We start from the raw sequence: 14,213 nt of genomic DNA, 5'->3' as shown, positions 1-14,213 counted from the left end.
CATCCACCGGTTCCAAGAAGCCAACATCCTTTAGACTGCTGAGTCTAGAGTCTGTAAACATTTCTTTGATATACTTTTTCTGTAGTGCAAGTTATTTAAGCTACCACTCTCAAGTGGTAGGGTTGTGGCAAGAGTGGTTGCTATAGAAACGATGACTCAGACCAACCCGGACCAATCGCTCCCCACTGATGTTGTTTGGCTCCAACATGGCGGCGCCTGTAACGCATTGACTGAATTGATTTCGTTTAGCTGGAGCAGGAAATGAGACATTTTCTGTTGGTGACATCACGCTCACTCACTCCAGTTCTTGTAGAACGTCAAAGGGTATTACCCACAATGCATCAGGTGTCCTCAAGTTACGGCTCTCACACAAACCTAAAACACACATCCGTAGTCTTTTGGGGGGAGAAATCCCACAAAGCGATCTTTCACAGCACATTTGCAGACTTTTTGTTGGCTGCAGATTTTGTCATTTAGGTTTTCAGCAGCTAAATGCTGCACGGTGGTGCAGTGGTTAGCGCTCTTGCCTCACGGCAAGAAGGCCCCTGGTGTAAGTCCCGGCTGGGGGACCAGAAAGCAGAACAACAATGGGGGACCTTTCTGTGTGGAGTTTGCAGATTCTCCCCGTACATGCGTGGGTTTTCTCCGGGGACTCCGGCTTTCTCCCACCGTCCAAAAACATGCTTCATAGGTTAATTGGTCACTCCAAATTGTCCATAGGAGTGAATGTGAGTGTGCATGGGTGTGTGATATGTGTGACCCTGTGACAGACTGGCGACCTGTCCAGGGTGTCCCCTGCTTTCGCCCGTAAGTGGCCGGGATAGGCTCCAGCAGCCCGTGACCCCAAAAGGGACAAACGGAAGAAGATGAATGAATGAATGAATGAATGAATGAATGAATGAATGAATGAATGAATGAATGAATGAATGAATGAATGAATGAATGAATGAATGAATGAATGAATGAATGAATGAGCAGCTACATGCATCACTGCATTGACACACTTTAGTGCATATGTGTGTGAGTGTGTATCGCTGTTTTTTACCTTGCGCACTGTGCTGTTGCAGATGGAGCCCACACATTAACCTGCGCCCTAATGCTGCTCAACACGGATCTTCACGGTCACGTACGTACTGCCGACGCCTCCTACGTCCTTGTGAAGGAGTAACAGGGCAGCGCCAGAGCCCCTGCTCAGGAATCCTGTCTGTCCACTCTTCTCTCCATTACTCTCTTTCCTCCCTCGGCCTACTTCCTGACCTGTCTGTGTCTCTCCGCCGCTCGCTTCGTCTCATCAAGAGTAGAAATGGGACTATTGTTGGGCAGCTTACATGATCATAGGTCCTACGATCATAGGTCCTTAGTTGCTCAGCGTGCTAGTTGTAGTTTCACTGGGTCTCTGTCCTCAAACTAACATCCTCTCCTTTCTTTTCTATTCCGTTTCTTCCTCGTTTAAATCCTTCTTCTGCTAATCATCTCTGGTCCTCTGGTCTTTCTCTGCCCCCGCAGGTGGTGAGTAACATCTCAGACTGATACATAAACCCTGCTGTCAGTGAAATAAATTAATTAAACCTTTTTTTACTAATACTAATGATGACATTGCATCCTCTTGCTCATGTTTATTATTGTTTTTTTTCTTTTTACCAATAAATAGAAACAAATTTGACAGTTTATCAAATAAATCAACAGAATCAACAGAAATTTGTATTTGTCTTTAATTAATAATGTTTTTTTGCTCAAGAAGAAAAAATTTGCATAAAATGAATCTTCCTTCTCCTCTTCTTCATCTATTGCTGAGTGATTTGGAGTTAAAACTCTGAAAGAGGAGAAAAACTACTACTAAAGATAAGCATTCAGCCCCAGTCCAACACTGCCGCCTAGTGGGCAGTTTTGTTATTGCTCGCTTTCATGTTAGTGCACCAAAGCTGAGCCATAAATGTATTTTTTTTATGCAGAAAGGGTTGTAGATCACTTGCCTACACTAAACAACTCAAACAAAATGTTTTTCTTCTTCTCAGAACATTGGGAAGAAGATGTCCTGCCAGCAGTTCATCAGTAACCTGGACGGCCTAAACAACGGCAAAGACTTTCCTAAAGATTTACTGAAGGTGCTGTGGAAAGTACAGAAACATGGAAAGGATTCCTGTCGATGGAAGTTCATGTTCCAGCTTTCATGATTGGTTTTCTCGCCCGTACAGGTTCTCTATAACTCCATCAAGAACGAAAAGCTTGAGTGGGCCGTGTAAGCATCCGTTCTGACAGAAGGAAGCAGCCTTGAATGCTTTCACCTCAGGTTTGTCTGAATGGGTATTTGTGTGTGCAGCGAGGAGGAGGAGCTCCGGAAGAGCCTGTCCGAATTAGTGGAGGAGCAGTGTGAGGGCGGGAGTAAACGTGTTGCCAGGGTAACGGACAGCAGTAACCCTTTCATCGCCATTCCCATTCTTTTGAATGCGGTCACCTACAAACATGGAGTGTTGACCCGAAAGAGTCACGCGGAGATGGACGGCAAACGCAGTGAGTGAAAAACCAACAGGTTGAAGAGTTTTTTAAATTTAATTTAATTTTTTTAGTTCAATGTGTCGGTTTTACAAACAAGCAAACGGTTTTTCTCTCAGCCCCCAGGGGTCGTCGGGGTTGGAAGAAATTCTACGCCGTTCTGAAGGGAATGATCTTATATCTTCAGAAGGTATCACGTCTCATCCTGTGCTCCGTTGCCATGGAAACACATCCACCGCCGCAGTGACAACAGCGGCGGGTGCTGCGCGCTGCTGCGGTCGGTGTGTGTATGTGTGCGTTTTAAAGGAGTGGACTAGAAAACACATTAGGAGGAAACGAAGCGCGGCTGTCTTCGTGGGTGTTTGTCTCCCCCTACTGGTGAGAAGGGCTGTTGCGAGTTTAAAAAGGACCACCGGGATAAAACCCTTTAAGAACAATCCCTTTTACCTGGTTGTGTCCGTGACACTTTGGTCTCCTCCCACAATTCATAAACATGCTTCATAGGGTAATTGTATCTATAAATTACCACTAGGTGTGCATGTGAGTGTGTTGCCCAGCAGCAGATTAGTTGTCTGTTCAGGGTGTACCCAGCCCTCACCCAACTGTAGCTGGGTTAGGCTCCAGCAACCCTTATAATCCTCATAAGAGATTTCCAGAGGGTTCTGAAAATGGATGTTGGTGTACATTTAGTATTATTCAATATTTACAGTACCACTACAGGCGATCATTCCATTGTGTTGTGAAAGCCAGACCTCTCTGGTCCTCTGGATCCGGTCTTTTATCCGGTCCTAGGGTCCAAACCAAACATGGAAAAGCTGAATTCATTTTCTATGCTTCACAGGTCTGGAACAGACCAGTTGAAACACTTAGTTTGTTTAAATCCAGGTGAAAGACCCACCTGTTCTCAGCTGCATTTGATCTGTTTTTATTCAAAATTGTATACCCTCACTGCTACTTTAAGCTAACTTTAAATTCACTGAATTTAAACTTTCTTTAAATTTTTATTTTATTGATAATGCCTTTAATGTTTCATTTAAATAACTCTTTTGTTATTTTGAGGGAAGCACTAGTCTTTGTACACAGAGCATGCTATACAAATACACTTGCCTTGTTGTGCCTCTGTGTTCTCCTGCACACAGGATGAGTACAAACCGGATGCAGATCTGTCAGAGGTGGACCTGAAGAACGCCGTGAGGATCCACCACGCTTTGGCCACTCGTGCCACTGATTACAGCAAAAGAGCAAACGTTCTAAAGCTCAAAACCTCCGACTGGAGAGTGTTTCTGCTGCAGGCCCCGTATGTCAACAAAGTCTGTTACAATCGAAAAACTACGTTTTATAAATCTGTTGGTAACACTTTACAAGGGGGGAGTCCCTTTACCAGTGTTAGTTATTTCATAATTAAGCATTAACTAATAAAGAATCAACTAAGATTGATTAATAATAATAATAATGATAAAAATGCTTGTTAGGCATTTGAACATTTAATAAGTGTTACCAAAGTCCTTTAGACTTTACAAAAGGTTCCAATGATCAAATCTTAAATATTAACTAATGTTAATTAACACTTAAGTAATGCTCATTAAGCTTTCAGCATGTTTTAGGTCAGGCTAAAAATATAACATTAAACTGTACCTAGGTTTTGCTTCTTAATTTTGAAAAACAAACACAATAAATCATTTCTTGAGACATTATTAATGCTTTACAAATATATTAACTAACATGTAGTTATTGCATACATAATGTTAGGCAGTTGCTTAAGAAAACTGTTTTTAAGGTTGAATAATAAACTATATTTAACTGCTAACTAATGCACTAAGTAACTTTAGGAATGCAAAGTAATGCATAAAAATGGCTAATGACACTTTATTTATTAGTTTTTTAATGCTTAATTATGGATTAACACATGTTAGTAAAGGGACCCTTGATGTAAAGTGTTGCCCAATAAGGTATTATATCTTGTTCATAACTGTTTATGGTTTAACAAAAGCACAAATTAACTAAAAATGTTTTTAAAACTTTGGCTCAAATGACTAAATAGTGTGTATTTAGTTTATACACTGTATTGTATACTAAAATTCTAATGTTTTAGTAGGAAAGAGCCTTTTACAGTATGTTTTGCTAAAGCAGTAGTTCTTTATGTTTATGTCGATTTTATTTCCTTTCCCTACATTCAATGTTTTTTTTCTTTTGCTGAAAAATTGTGTGTTAATTAAACATAAAAACTGAAGTGTTGTAAGTCTGAATAAGTCTTTTTCTTTGGTTATCAGCAGTTGTAAAACTTTTCTAATTCTCGTTGCCCTTTTTTTTAACTTTCTTTTCTTTTTCTCCAGGAGTGAGGAGGAAATGATGTCTTGGATTTTTCGGATAAACCTGGTGGCGGCGCTGTTCTCAGCTCCAGCCTTTCCCGCTGCCATCGGCTCCATGAAGAAATTCTGTCGGCCCATTCTGCCGTCATCGTCAACACGACACACCCAGGTAGACACTCAAATGGTGGTGTGCGACCATAAAAGGGACAGCCATAACTTCCCATTTTATGAGGATAATCAATTGTCATGATTATAAACTATGAGTTCATTTTTTCCTTCTGTGAGCTGGGAACTTGTTGGTCACTCTGGGGATCTTTCTTGTTTTGATGAAGGAGGAGCAGCTGGTGAGCCATGAGAGACAGCTGAAGCAGATGGGTGTGGAGCTGGAGGAGCATCGCAAAAACCAGCCAGCTGTCGACCCAAAGAGCCGAGAGTGGGAGGAGTACCGGCTAAAGGAGCACTACCTCACCTACGAGGTACAGACTCTCTGCAGCTCCTGTTTATCTTTTTATTACAAGATAAAACGGATTTCTGGCTCATCATTATCACATCAAACGGAATTGTGATCTGTATAAATGTCTAAAACTTTTCCCTTAACGCCTTAACCCTTGTGCTATCCAAGGCACTGTAACGTTGGGAGTGGGGTCATCTGGACCCCACAAGAACCTTTTTTCTTCAATGATTATTGATCTTTACTGGTGTCTATGGATTACATGAAATTTCCACCTTTATCCACCTTTGTCATGGTATGGAGAATACTTCAATGTAAGGGTGGGGTCATTTTGCCCCCACAAGATAGCACAAGGATTAACCTTGCAGATGCGACACCTAAATGACACAAGCTTTCTGACACACCATAACTCTTTGAACATTTACGTGATCAATATGAATACCCTGATTCTGGCGCAGAGCTTTTCATATCAGCTTTGCACCAATGAATCAGCTGGAGTTGCATTAGTTGTGTGAACGGTTTAAGAGTTATGGGACTCGAAAGAATGTCAACACTGGTTAAATGGTTAATATAAAGTTTTAGGATCGATTCAAACCATCGAGGATGACTTAAAAGCTCGATTAGTTTCCAGACAGGCAGTAAGTTGGATGTAACAGGAGACACAATGCAAAAACCTTGTACTGACCTTCCTGTTCTTCCTCCGAGAGCAGAAGACACGGTATGAGACGTACATCAGCCTCCTGCAGGCCAAAATCCGCGCGGAGACGGACGACTTGGAGAAGATCGAGACCAGCGTAATGGGGAGCCTGTTCATGGACGGTCGCGAGTGCCTCCTCCGAAAGACACAGTCCTCCCCATCCATCAGTCAGGCCCACGCCGGCCTGAACGGAAGGATGGCCGGCTGCTCGGCTCCCGGACAGAGGACTGAGGAAGGGAGATGAACAGGGACCAGACAGTCAAAGTAGCATCTTCCCGTCCCCTAAACTAGAATAATCCTTCAATTCCATACCGGATCTGTAATTACTTTTCTGTGTTAGGACTCCTTTGAGTCTTCACTATGCCTCCACTCCCCTTCCAAGATGTGATCAAACCCGAGGAAGTGTCTGTCCTGGAGCAAAACGGGAAGAAGACGAGGAGCATGCCCTTCATCTCAACCGCTCGTTGTGCTTAAGCTCTTTTTTTTCTACTTCTTTAATTATTGCACATTAAAAGCGATCACAACTGTGATCCCTATTTATTGCTACACCATCAGTATTATTTGTAAACCTAAGTGAAGCCTTTAGTGGATCTTAGTTATGAGCAGAACTCTGTAAGGCCAAAAAAGAAAACACAGACGGTCTAGTTAGTCTTCTGTTTGTGGTCCGTGCTCTGCTGTCATGGAATCAGGAAACGGGTCAGATTAAGATGGTAAACAAGGTACTGCTGGAGCGTATCGGCCTTTCGTCAAACCCACGCTCCCACTCTCAGCCAGGCACGCACAGTGTGTTCAATGGACCTACAGCACATGCAGAGCGCGGCGTAAGAAACAGATCTGCAAGAAAGTCTCTGTTTATCATATTTATTTATTTATTGAACTTCTAAGAACCTATATTTGCCCCAGAGAGGGTTTAAGACACAAGGTTAGCTGAACGTGGAGTGCCTTAATGAAGGCCACAGAGTGATCAAAAGTCTGGTCCTTTTGGGGTTGTGGAGACCCCAAACACCAGTCTTTTTTTTTTTTTTTTGTCTTTTGAGGAAAATGATATCTGAATGAAAGCACTGTGCGGTTAGCTGTTGCCCCCTCAACGCTTCTTTTTTTGTCAGTTGACGGAGCTTATACCGAACAAGATTTCTAATTATAGGAAAATGGAGCAGAATGGACTGGTGGGGGGTCAGAGACGTGCGGTACGGGTGGGTCGCTGTGCAGTCACGCCCTGGCGGGCCTTTTAAAAAAAACAGGGTTCTACTATTTTATGAGTGACGGACTGAGCGCGCTCACAGAAACAGAGCTCTACAATCAAAGCTGGATTGCTCAAAATCATCTTCAGAAACATCCAGGTGACAAAAGAAACCATGTTAGTTTTCTGACATCCATGGACCTATTAAAGCATTTACCAGCCTGATAAAACAATGGAAATTCATTGATCTAGTATGCTTTTTCCAAATTGAATGTTTATATTTTTTAGTGTCCAGATCCTTGCCTTTTTTAAATATATCTTTTATTTTGTATTCCCCCTTTGGTTTTAAAAGGAACTGGCTGATAGCAGGCTGTAGCAGCAGGACTGCTTCAGCTCAGGAAACCTGGTTATGGAAGAACAGCAGCAAAATATGCCACAAGGCTGTGCAAGAGATCAGACCCGGTTCCTGTGAAAAAGGCTTTCGTTTTCTATGTACGTCTCCGTCCCTTTGGAAAAAAAAAAGCGAAACAGGCATCCACCTCGAGTTAAATAGACCACAGCAGGTCCAACTCTTGAAGTTCTTGGGGAGGAGCGGTGGTGGTACAGCCTTTAGTGAGCACCTTAACCTAATGTACTCTGACTCATCATGTATGACACAACTGTAGATGCAGCTACTCCACCCCCTCCGGTCCTGGTGGGAGGCAGACGCCTGACGTTACCGAGGTTCTTTGAGCATATATATCTCCGGCTCTTGGTGCTGCACTTCTCCTGCTTTTTGTAATGCATTAATTGTGATGCGCAAACTCTTAAATCCCATTGGGACTTTGCAAGAAACTTGAAGTCACAGCTGGAATTCTGAGTCGGAGACTTGTACAGCACACAGGACAGTAGAAGGGTTTTTGAAGATCAACCTACTTTTTTTTTTTTACAAAAACCAGTGTGGGTAGATAAATAACTACTTTCTTACAGGGAGAAGTCCCAATAAAGTCACTTTGGCTATTGTGCTAACTGATGATTCCTAATGTTTTAGGGTAGGCCTGTGCTGTAATATCAGATTGTGGGGAAAAAAGTGTGAATTGTTACAATTTATTAAAAAAAACAAAAAAAAACAGACAACTTTGGCACTTTGATGCTAAATGGATTTGTCTCTTAGTTTTGTTTGTATATCTGCAGTTTTGAACAGGATGGTCATACATTGTGAATGACATATTTACCGAATATTTACTCTGTGCTTCATAAAGCGAGCTTTCATGTACAAATATTGGTTGTACTTTATTATTGTTGGGAAGTTTAACATTTTTAGAATTCCTTTACCTGAAAGTACAGTACCAAAAACAAAAAAGTAAACTTATTTTATAACCCTGTGTTGTATTAAACAGTTTTTGCCTTTAATAAGAGATTTAAGCAGTCAATATAACAATAGTTTCTCCCCAAAAAACTATTTTAGAAGTAAAAATGTATCTACAATTAAATTAATAAATATGGGAAATGTAACTTTACTCTATATATTAAACACTGCGTAAGTTATTAGCCAGTTTTACGCCATCTCTTAGAAAACCATAAACATAAATTGAATAAAAAGTGGATTTTTTGCTAAAGAAGAAAAACATTATAATAAATATATAAATGTATCCAATTTAGATACCTTTTTTTAACAAAGTACTGGTCTGTCATACGCAGACTTCCGGTTAGAAAAGGAAAAAAGATTTACCTAACATTGTAAATCAAAGATTGACTTCAAAAACGGATAACAATGAAAAAAACTCGCCATTATTTTATTTTATTTTGAATTATTTAATAATTTAAAACAAAGAATAATAAACATCACAACACCAGCTGGTAAGTTATTTAAGCCGCTGATTTTAAAAAGAAGACTTGCCTTCTCGTTCCTATTTGACTACATTACCCACAATGCAATAGAAACCGCAGCAGGTGCCGCTAGCGCTAGCTAGCTCAACAAACAAACTTGCCGCTGTGGGGAGAAAACTGGTAAAAGCGTCGATTTATTTGGATTCATCACTGTAATTTGACCATTAAGGTGAGTAATAAACACTAAAATTGATAAACATGACTTGTTTTTTTATATATATATATATATATATATATATATATATATATATATATATATATATATATATATATATATATATATATATATAACTTCTTTTAATGTTAATACTGGATCAGAAATTAGGAAATATAACAAAAGTTTTGTAAAAGTTAAGGGGAAATTGATAAAAAACTCTTCATGTGATTTACATTTAAATGTTTTTGCAATTTATACTCATCTATCAACGAGAATAATAATAATTTGACATAAAAAGTAGGAAACAAAAGTCTTCATTTGTAAGTAAGTATGTAGTTTTTAAACATTTTCTGCTCCATAAAACCTTACTAAAGAATAAATCAGAGTCTTTAAATATTAATTCTAAATCGATATAAATCAAGTCAAGTTGTGAATCTGAATCAAATGAGTTTGAAAGGCAGAAACTTCAAGTCTTTTCACATTTAAAGGAGTGTTTTTTTAACAGGTGTGCCGTGGGAAATTACTCATTTTCACTGATCTAAAAACATTTACTATCGCCAGCATATCAGCTCTCTGTTCATCCAAACTGGTCCTGGTAAAACACTGAGTAGTTTAGGCTATGAAAGATCATAAAAAAAACTTTCTTCTTTGTGTTTATTTGATTCTATTAAAGACACTTTGATAAGAATGACGGTACCAGTAGCACTGTTTTTGGAAGAGTCCCGCCCCTTTAACTGTCTCCACCAATCACTCTTGGAAGCTTAATCATACGTCATCAGTCTGACCAATCAGAAGTGGTTAACGTCCTCACTTCCTTGTTCATAAAATTTCTTAGTTTCAACGAAAATAATAGCTAAAGCTGGTGTAGCTTCCCGCGGAATCCGGTGTCAGACCGTTAAAAGAAGTGAACAAAAATAATTAAGCTGTACGTTTGCCTGGCATCGGTTTCCGTTTTTGCACCACAACTCCCATGATGCATTGAGTTACAGTGAACGCGTCTTTATGCTGCAATGACCCTCCTCTGTGAACGCACACATCAAACAGGCTGTCCTAACAGCTTTTAAGTCTTTTTTGATTAAATCAAAGGTGAACAGTTGAGTTCTTCTTCAAGGTTTGTGGTTTTTATCAACATCTCAGTGTTTGGTCAAAGTCATCGCTAACAATTTTCTAATATGTTTGCATTGAAGGACAAAACCAGCTTCAGACTTCAGTCATCTTTGAAAAACTTGTTGAAGGTAAGTGTAACCCTTGTGCTATCTTAGGCACTTTAACATTGGGAGTTGGGTCATCTGGACCCACTAGACAGTGCGCTGAACCTTTTTTCTTCAATGATTTGTGATCTTCACTGGTGTCCATGGATTACATGAAATCTTTCCACCTTTATCCACCTTTGTCATGGTAGGGAGAGCACGTCAATGTAAGGGTGGGGTCATCTAAGATAGCACAAGGGTTAAAGCGGAGTTTTAGGGCTACCCCAAAAAAAAGTACTATTAAGAGATTTAAAGTCGTAAATGTACGAGATTAAATTGGAAGTGAGCATACAGTACAGCAAGTGAACGCCATGCAGCAACAGAGCAGAGAAACTAAACTCAGTTGTACAGGTGAGCTGAATGTTCATTGCTAATGTTATAAATGTTTGGAAGCTCCTTTATCTCATTTATGGTTTATTAATGTTTTAGTTGTTGATGGACTGTTTGCAGGATCTCTGCAGCTTGTTGATGAAGTCATCGGTATCCCTGCAGGTCTCTACTTCCAATCCTTTCTACCTCAACCAAAGACCGGATCTCCAAGTCTGTGTGACGTTTCCACCTGAAAAGACCCAGTTTTCAGCATTTTCAACGTTCTTAAGGCCTGTTCACACCGGGACGAATTTTGCGCGCGATATTCGCCGACGTTTAATGCCCCGTGACTAAACAAAGGGCACCAATGTGAGTGTGCACACCGACGCGAAAAACGCCACGCGTAAAAGCGTCATTTTTAAAAAAACGCCTGGTGGTTGTGTTTTTGGTTTGACGCTCCGCGTCAAAAACTATACGACCAATGAGAATGGCGCTTTTGCACACGTGTCTGGAGCTTCTGAAGTTACAGTAAAACACAACTTGGGGGCGGTCAAACACAAAACTGACTTGCTGAGCACACATACCAGCGAAGAAGATAGACGCCAAGTAGCGTCTACACTGCCGCGAAGAAATAAGACGAAGAAGATGCACTCACTGACGGACATTCTAAAATATCCCAGAAAACGCTCATGATACATTTTCAGCTCTTGTACCAGTCGAAAACTCCCCATGTTCTTCTCTTCTCCTCTTAACTATGGGATGTACCCAAAATCTGCGTTTTTCCCGGCGTCTTTCATCATTCAACAGAACAATAATTTCTTCATTGCTGGAACTGGAGCTGGAGCTACTGGTGCTTGAAATATTCATGTTTTCTTTGTTTGATTCTGACAAGCACATAAATATTTGCCCTCTTCTTCTGAGTGAAAATGGACTTTAAGAAGCGTAAAGTTGCGCAGCGCCACCTTGTGTACAGGAGTATTTCTGTTTTACATTAAGCGCCATCTAATATCAGGGAATGAAATTGCATGTTCACTCTGCTCATCGTCAGCGAAAATCACTTGGGTGTGAACACAAAAACGTGTTGAAAAACACTGGCGAATAACGTGCGCCGATATTAGTCCCGGTGTGTACGGGCCTTTATGCTAATGAACCAGACTTTTTTCATTCATCTTTGTGGTTTTATGTTGAAACGAGACGTTTCATTTGTATGTAACACTATTTTCATTCGCCTTTGGTGTTCCATTAACGCATGTCAGTTACACAATGTAAGATAACAAATGGACTTCTGGGTTTGTGAATGATGAGGGCTGAATAAAGCAGCGGTCCTCTACACCCAAACGGGTCTCCGAGCTCCTTATTTTACATAAAAACTTCTGCTTTGCCGACACCGAAGCCGGCTACGCTAACTAGAATTTAATTTTGAGTCTCCAAAAGATTCAGAATTTCTTTGTTTTTGAAACCTATCTGGAAATTAAGCTTCACAAAACGCTCCACATCTATCATCATAACTCTTGTGCTATCTTAGATGACCCCACCCTTACATTGATGTGTTCTCCCTACCATGACAAAGGTGGATAAAGGTGGAAAGATTTCATATAATCCATGGACACCAGTGAAGATCACAAATCATTGAAGAAAAAAGGTTCAGAGCACTGTCTAGTGGGTCTAGATGACCCCACTACCAATGCTAAAGTGCCTAGGACAGCACAAGGGTTAAAGCACGGCTCAGATAAACAGACAACTTTGGTGTTTTTTCTCGTAAATTTACGTGTTTTTAAGCCCTAGATCTACTATTTTACTCTTGTAATTTAACAGTTATAACTTCTCTTAATTTTAGGACTTTAAAGTTGTTATTTGAAAAAAATATGTATATTTTTTTTGTAAACTGGCGTCTAAAACTCTGTGGTATAAAACGAAATAACAAAATAAAAGAAACAGGATTAAAGTGAAGTGGCCAACAGACGCAAACTAAATTGAAACAATTTATTCATCTAAAAAGAAATAAAACATTTTCATTAAGACAAAAGAAAAATTTATAAAACTTCAAGTTCACTTTAAACATGATTGTTACGTAAATTGGATGTCATCATAAAATTGTCCAGTTGCTCTTGCATAAACATTAAAAAAAAATTAATCACTGTTTAGAAAGAATATGTTTTTATTTTTGGTTGAAAATTACATTTTTTATGGAAAATAATAATTGAAAACTATCACAGTTTTTATTACTTTTAGGCAAAGCAACTGCGATTTCCAGCTTTTTCTGCCTTAATTATTACAAAACGTGAGATAGTGGAGGTACTCGACATCAAAACAGACTATGGAGTTTCTCCTTTTTTACATTTTTGGATGCTGCTGTGTCATGGGATTTCTGTAAAAGGAAAAGTGTACCTTGGCTTGGGTCCTTGTTTATGTCTTTTTTTTTTATCCATTGTAACCCAAAAGAAAATAATTCATGCATCACCTTTCTTTAAGGAACCAGCAATCGCATTTTAAAGTTCAACATAGTTTTACTAAAAATTAGATTTTAAGGCAAAATGTTGAATTTGCTTTTCATTTGAATATATTTGCACATTTGCTTCAAAATTTGCTTATAATTCTTTTAACAGCATTGGTTTTATTAAATTAAAAAAGCAAATTAAATCAAAAAAAGATGAATTGATTGATGGAATTCAGTGTTTATTTATTCCTAATGTATCTTTGCTATAAAAGACTAGTCTGAAATCCCATTGAACTAATTTTAGGTCAATCTTTTGAAATAAATATGATAGAAACCAGAGGATTAAACCATCACTGTAGTACAGAAAAGCCTTCAAGCTGATGAAGGACCAGTAAAGGCAGTAACTTTCATCATGACCTGCAAAGGAGTTCAAGCCTGGTCTCCACAGGTGGGTAACCTCAAGTCCAGCATCAACACCATGACCTGGGTTGACCTGACATGATGGTGCATTGACATTAGCATCGAGTACAGAGTGGGTCGAGCTTTTTCTGACTCTTTCTGCTTCTTCTCAAAGCAAATCTTGTTCTTCTTTTACTTTTTGACTTTTCCCCTTAGGGGTCGCCACGGCGAATCAAGAAGACGGCTCCGTGTTCTTATAAAACAAATGTTTGCAAAAATAACCCAAAAAAAACTATAAACGAGTGGATAAATAACATTTACTCGTATTTTAAGTTGATCATTTCGTGTTTGTTGAGAGGAAAGAAAAACTTGCGATCATGTTAAAACATGGAACTAGCTGGGCTGAACATTCAGTTCGAGGGCTTAAGTTCTAGAAGTTATGGAACAGTTTGGCGCTCTTCCCTCATGTGAAGTCGTGAGCACATATCCGGAGCTCATACTGTGATCCGAGACTTAAAGCGCTCAGAGGTTTACCTTCGCCGCAGACGCTCCCCCGCCACCCGATTATCCAGGAGCGGGTGGAGTTTTTTTAGAACTCGCTCAGTCAAGTTGCCCACTTCTCGGGTCTCCGGCGGCCGCGAGACACTTGTGCAAAAACTGGG

At 39.8% G+C, this 14,213-nt stretch overlaps 1 protein-coding gene across 3 annotated transcripts in view; it reads left to right on the top strand.

Moving 5' to 3' along the window:
* The window catches only part of psd2 (pleckstrin and Sec7 domain containing 2), a 63,010-nt gene extending 54,621 nt beyond the window's left edge, over positions 1-8,389 (top strand). For 2 of the 3 annotated variants that reach the window (XM_078953745.1, XM_078953746.1), the window contains 9 exons: positions 1,068-1,128; positions 2,015-2,105; positions 2,196-2,239; positions 2,321-2,511; positions 2,613-2,683; positions 3,633-3,790; positions 4,827-4,971; positions 5,135-5,278; positions 5,964-8,389. In XM_078953745.1, the coding sequence (XP_078809871.1) occupies positions 1,068-1,128; positions 2,015-2,105; positions 2,196-2,239; positions 2,321-2,511; positions 2,613-2,683; positions 3,633-3,790; positions 4,827-4,971; positions 5,135-5,278; positions 5,964-6,194 (1,136 nt within the window). In that variant the 3' untranslated portion in view covers positions 6,195-8,389. The remainder of the gene's footprint in view (positions 1-1,067; positions 1,129-2,014; positions 2,106-2,195; positions 2,240-2,320; positions 2,512-2,612; positions 2,684-3,632; positions 3,791-4,826; positions 4,972-5,134; positions 5,279-5,963) is intronic. The other variant, XM_004073639.5, reaches the window with a different exon arrangement.
* The last annotated feature ends 5,824 nt before the right edge of the window (positions 8,390-14,213 follow it).

The sequence above is a fragment of the Oryzias latipes genome, chromosome 10 (genome assembly GCF_053564925.1).
Source record: "Oryzias latipes strain Hd-rR chromosome 10, Olatipes_Hd-rR_3.1".
NCBI classification, from domain to species: Eukaryota; Metazoa; Chordata; class Actinopteri; order Beloniformes; family Adrianichthyidae; genus Oryzias; species Oryzias latipes.
The sequence above is the reverse complement of the archived record's forward strand: the minus strand, read 5'-3'. Positions and strand labels throughout refer to the sequence as shown.